Source organism: Aythya ferina, assembly GCF_964211825.1.
Source record: "Aythya ferina genome assembly, chromosome: 2".
Lineage (NCBI taxonomy): Eukaryota > Metazoa > Chordata > Aves > Anseriformes > Anatidae > Aythya > Aythya ferina.
The window spans coordinates 27,245,161-27,251,160 of NC_140297.1; the positions used below are offsets into that span (position 1 = coordinate 27,245,161).

At 35.3% G+C, this 6,000-nt stretch overlaps 1 protein-coding gene across 1 annotated transcript in view; it reads right to left on the reverse strand.

Moving 5' to 3' along the window:
* COL28A1 (collagen type XXVIII alpha 1 chain) overlaps positions 1-2,648 on the reverse strand; it is a 66,700-nt gene extending 64,052 nt beyond the window's left edge. Inside the window, exons 1-3 of the mRNA XM_084507910.1 lie at positions 2,494-2,648; positions 1,443-1,599; positions 297-856 (exon numbers count right to left, since the gene is read on the reverse strand). Coding sequence (XP_084364036.1) covers positions 297-856; positions 1,443-1,575 — 693 coding nt within the window. The 5' untranslated portion in view covers positions 1,576-1,599; positions 2,494-2,648. The remainder of the gene's footprint in view (positions 1-296; positions 857-1,442; positions 1,600-2,493) is intronic.
* Positions 2,649-6,000: the final 3,352 nt, after the last annotated feature.

The window sequence follows — 6,000 nt, forward strand, 5'->3', positions numbered from 1 at the left end:
ATCACTACTCTAAGTAGTGGAGTTACAAGCCTTGACTACAGTTAAACCAAATTATCAATCTTAAGTTGCTTCTCAAGCCAATAGTTACTGACCTTCTTTGCTACCAACCATGGAGCCCATCTCATGCAGACATCCCACAAAGTGTTTAAAATCTTCCTGAAATCCCAAGCCTGAGGTCAGCTCCAGACCCCGTTTGACCTGCAAGTCTCTGCACTGAGTTCAGGACTTATCTATCAAAGTTAAATGAAATCTGCAATGGATACATATGGGACAAGATTACAATCAGCATTACTTACCAGCTCTGATGCTACATCATCTATCAGGTTATTATCATCCAGGCTTAAGACTTGTTTAAAAGATGAATCACCAGATATCATACGCAATTTTTCTTCTTGAACGTTTTTCTTAGAAAGGCCAATGGTGAAAAAATGTATTCCAAGACTCCTAGCTGCTGCAGCTATACTCTGGACATTAGGGCTGTTGGGATGATCCACACCATCAGTCATCAAAAAAGCCACTTTTGCACTTCTTTTACGACCTTCTGTTTCAAGCAGCTGAGTGGCATTGGAAATTGCATAATAGGAGTAGGTTCCATGGCCAATGAAGCCCAGAGCCTTGATTTTCTCTTTAAAATTCTGCACATTTTTCCATGCTGTAAAGGGTTGATCAATGCTGACTGTGCTGCTGAACTGCATACTTGCTAGTCTGATATTGTACTTCTGAGATTTAACTGGTTTCATCTGGAAAATGTTGTCAGTTAAGTTTTGAATAAAATTCTTCTGTAAATTAAACAACTGGTTTTTGGCACTTTCTGAACTGTCCAAGATAAAGACTATATCAATTAGACACATATCACCTGTAATGAAACAAGAAAGGTTTATGAGTGATGGGCACACCTGCATGACAGATTTCAGATAATTCTCTGCAACAAACCCAGTCCTAAAGCCATTTCCCAAATAATTCCCGTCTTTCCAGTAAAAAATCCAAGAAGAAACTTCATTGTAAATGCCAAGAAAGTCTACTGAAGTCAAGTAATTTAATTTAATCTAATTTAATTCATTCTAGTATTATTAAAGATGTCTATAGACAAAGACATTCATAGCAGTATTATTAAAGGTCTATAGACAAAGACTTTCAGATCAGGGTCTTAATGGGATTGTTTCAGCATTTTAATTGATTTTGTATAATTTTTCCACACAGAATTTCTAATAGGCTACTTATCACTTATCTTAAAAGAGGTATGAGTGTCAATGAAAATCATAGGTCCAAGTGGAGTGCCTGAACAAATAAATGCAGGATACACCACAGATTTGAAGCCTGATAATCAAAATAAATCATATTTTATAAATGCATGCATAAGTTTTCAATTACTAGTTAATTACCCTGAAATATGAGGAGGCATGCAATATGGTCAATCAGATAATTTAAGAAAATTGTTTTACCTTCATTGTTTTGCACAAGAGAATTAGATTTTTTTCCTTTCTTTCTGTTTTGCCCATATACTATTTGGTATGTTGTCATAGCCAGAAGTAAAAAGAAAAAGAAAGAATGTTTGTTCCACATAGTGACTTTCATCCCAAATTAGATGACTTTTCCTTCCTGTTATAAGAAAAATAAACAAATATCTGTGAATAATTCATTAATAGATAAAAATAAGTAAATACACATACTTTACAGACAGAACACAGATTTGTGGGAAGCACAATTCCAGAGGCAACATCTAAAAAACTATTATAAAAAGTCACGGGGAATGTGATTTAAGACAAGCAGCCACTGCAATCCCAACTGTAGCTCACATGTATATTATAGCCTGTTTTACTGGAGAATAAATACAGGTGCAACACAGTGATCCCTTTTCTTTCTTAAAATTGTCAGTGCTACCTTTACACCTCAGAAAGAAACATCTCAGAAAGAAAGGTAAAAGAAATTTGTATTAACTTATACTGCTTTTAACATATTCTGCTATTAAACTAATTATATGAAAATAGCAGAAATATTATAGAAAACGTTGAATTTAGTTTGTTTCTAAAAATCCTTACCTGTTAGTAATAAACAGAGCTGGGTGTTTTGGAATGAGATATACTACCTAGGGCTGGAACACCAGTATGAACAATTTCTTATAAAAAACAATCACTTAGTAGTGAAATTCAGTACATGAATGTATCATTAATATATAAGGCTGTAACAGAATGTGTGCAGTATAGTCTGTAAAGACAGTATGCTATTATGACAATATACACTAATAGAATCAATACTAGAATCTTTAAGTCAGTGATTCAACACATTTCTAGAGAAAATTGATATCTATTGAAATAAAAGATGCCTTTAATTCACAGTAATTAATATTAGAAATCATTAATAACAAATACAATATGTTACATTTAAAAGTCTTTCCTAAATACCATCTCCAACTCCATAAAGCTGTTACATATACAGAATCCATCAGTGTAATCCTCTAAAAATATGAAAAGAATAACTTTATAAGTCTCTTACCTTCAAAGTCATTCAAAGAGCAAACTGTGGATTGAATAAGCTGTCAGTGTAGAAAATATCTCCAGCAGGTCATACTGGAAAGTATCTACTTTTTAAGAAAATAAAGAAATCTGTACATAGTCTACCCACTTGTAAATGGCTTTACCTTGCATCTAGATCCTTTATGGTCCATTATTCCTGTTTAGTTGGCCAATGTTTAAATGAGAACAGTCAGGCACTTAGCCAGTGCTATTTTGTTAAAGGCACAGTGTCAGTCTAGGAGCAATAGTGTTTTCTCATGTTACAAAACTAAACTTTTACATTAAAATACTTGCTTCTAAACAATCTGCATCTTTACCTATCACTTTGTCAGCCACATCTCTTCAGCTTCTCTACGTTAATGTCGCAGTACTGGCTAGATCAGAGATGTGACATTAGTATATTGTCGCTTACATAATTTGGTTTGCAAACCTGCCAGGAGCATAAGCACACCTCAAAGGTGATAACTGCATTAGCAATTACAATAATAAAAGATGATTAAATATGTATATATATATAGCCAAGCTGTTTTCCTCAGATTTTTTTTCTACTACTTAAACCCTCTTAAAGGATCAGATGCAGGCAGGACATACAAAAATAAGCTGTCATTTAGGTAACGTGGGAAGGGAGCAAGAGTACTGTAAGAGAGCACTCAAAAAATAGCTGGTTCATTTCAATAAGGTTAAATACTGAGAAATCCTCATTTTTGATTTTTTGGTACAGTTAAAGACCCTAATATCAATGCATTTGAATGTCTTATAGGCTACTGTTTCTCCTAAATTTTCAACAGTTATTGCAACGTTCGATCTCTCTGACCACAGACCCTGAAGCAGGTTGTGTTTGACAAACTATTGCTTTTTTAAAACAGTGTAGATGAACACATTTTCCTATTTCTTTTCTGTTCCCTTGTAGAAAACTGTATGAAAGCATGCTTGTTTTGCAACAACAACAACAGTGCAACATGCTAACTAGGATCTTCTAAGTAACCATAGTCCATTTCCTGCTGATTTTATTAAAATTTCAATGAAGAATCTCTTGGAAAAAGAACACGGGGGGGGGGGGGGGGAGATCACTGACCAGTGAGCACAAAAAAGTCTCTGCCTTCATTCAGGCTAGTAGAAGCACAATTCAGGAATGGCTTGGAGATGATGAAGGAGATGCAGCACCTTGCCTGCAAAGAAAGGCTGAGGGAGCTGGGGCTGTTCAGCCTAAAGAGAAGGCTGTGGGGTGACCTCATTGCAGATTTTCAGTACTTATTGGTGACTCTGCTCAGTCAGATAATGACAGGATGAGGTGGAATGGTTTTAAACTAAAAGAGGAGAGATTTAGATTAGAGGTTAGGAGGAAATTCTTCACTCAGAGGGTGGTGAGGCACTGGCACAGGTTTCCCAGAGAGGCTGTAGATGCCCCATCACTGGAGGTGTTCAAGGCTGGATGGGGCCTTGGCCAACCTGATCTAATGGGTGGCCACCCCTATGGCAAAGGGGTTGGAAGTAGATGATCTTTAAGGTCCCTTCCAACTCAAGCCATTCTATGATTCTGTGATTCATTTAGCATGGGAACAAGGTCTCCTCTATTGTTACAGCCAAAACTTTCTGTAGCACCTACTTTCTGCTCCTTCATGGGTAGACACCTTTTTTTTGAAAGATCCTCAGCAGGAATTCACAATTTGGCAATAATTCCCAGCACCTCTGAGCTGTGTTGCTACAGGGTGATGCCAGCTCCCCTGTCTCACAAGCCAGTATCTTTCACTGACTGCTGAGCCAAATTAATGACTGTTCGTTGTGCAACGTGTAACTTCTTCCAACCTTTCAAATTATTAATGAATGTTCCTCACATTCTGTTCCTGAGGAAAAACAGGAATAGGGCTAGGGGGTTTCCTTTTCCTTCTGAGTGTATATTGTAAACCTTAACTAGCAATAAGGTAGAAGAAATTGCTACCATTGAGTGCTGTTTTTGTCTCCATTTTATTAATTTCTGAAAAAGAAAAAGCTATGCAACCAGTTTTGGGAAAGCGGTCTAAAGACATTTAAGCAGGAAATTTACTACATTGCAAACTGGTAAATGAATTTACAGATCACTATTTCTGAATCCTTTGGGTGTAACTTTTATACTAAATAGCTTTAACCTCTTTGAAAGTGTAGGCACTTTATCTCTGTTATGCATTGTTTTGAGTCCACTGTAACTAGTGAGCCTTATGTTCACACTCCAGCTCTTATTTGCTACTTAGTGTGCTTTGGATGTACAACCATGATCTTGACAGTTCTGTAATAGAAGTGTAGAATTAGAATACAGAGCTTTATTTTTTCTCTAGTCTTGCCAGTATATAGCTTTATATTCACTTAGAGACCAACTCTAATAGAAGCAATGTCTTCATATGGATACAGCATCATTTTAAACTCTACTACTACTTCTTGCTAAGCTGTTCAGCACTGTTTCAATGGCTGCACTGAACCAAGTACAATTTCAGCTCAGTGCATCTAGATTCCCATGGTACTGAATCTGCCTAAATGCACTCATTCCATGATCACACTAAAGCTCTTGTCTGCAGTAAAGGTTTTATCTGTAAAACTCATCTTATGTTGCTATTGAATTTTGAGTCCTGCAAAAAAAAAAAAAAAAAAAAAATCCTGTTTCTGCATTCATGTTAAATGACTTCTTCTATTGGAAAATAAATAAATAAATAAAAATCACATATCAGCTTTATTTCCTTGTACAATACCTGTCATTGTTAAATAATTCCTGCTATTCTACTTACTGCAACTCAGAAATTATAAAGAAGAATAAAAAGAAACAGAGAGAGGTGAAAAAGATGAGAGAGCTTCTGAATGAAAAGAGACAAATTACGTTACAAATCTTTCACCTGGACAAATTACTGTGAATATGATGCAGATATATAAAACCTTGAAAGAAGGTTACTATAGTACAAGAATCTCATATGTCAAAAGACTTGCATTTTGGTTCTGTTTTGTCAATGATTTTAACCAAATTTGACTGCCCTAAATTTATTTATTTATTTGTTTGTTTGTTTGTTTATTTTGCCACTAAGTTCTTCACTCAATAAGAATGTGTGAATGAATTGTAAACTATAAAGAACTGTATATTTTTTTCCAGCTAGAAAATAGCTAATTGTTGTAATTTAGAGTACTCATTTTAAATATTTAAAAACAAACAAACAAACAAACAAACAAACAAAAAACCACCTCTGTTCCTAATGCTTGAGGTATCTTAACTCAGTGCCATTGTTATTCACACGCTGTGTAAGGTAAGGCCTTTTTAAAACCAGACTGCAATACACATAACAAAAAGGATCATTTATTTGCTCAATTCAATTTATGTAAACTATAAAAACCTGAGATATTATTCATGCTGTCTAAATTCTGCCCTCTGGTGCATCCACATGATAATGCATTATGATTTCTCATATTGGGTGACATACTCAGCATTTGATCAGGACACATCTAGTAGATATGGCTACTGTCTGGGTAA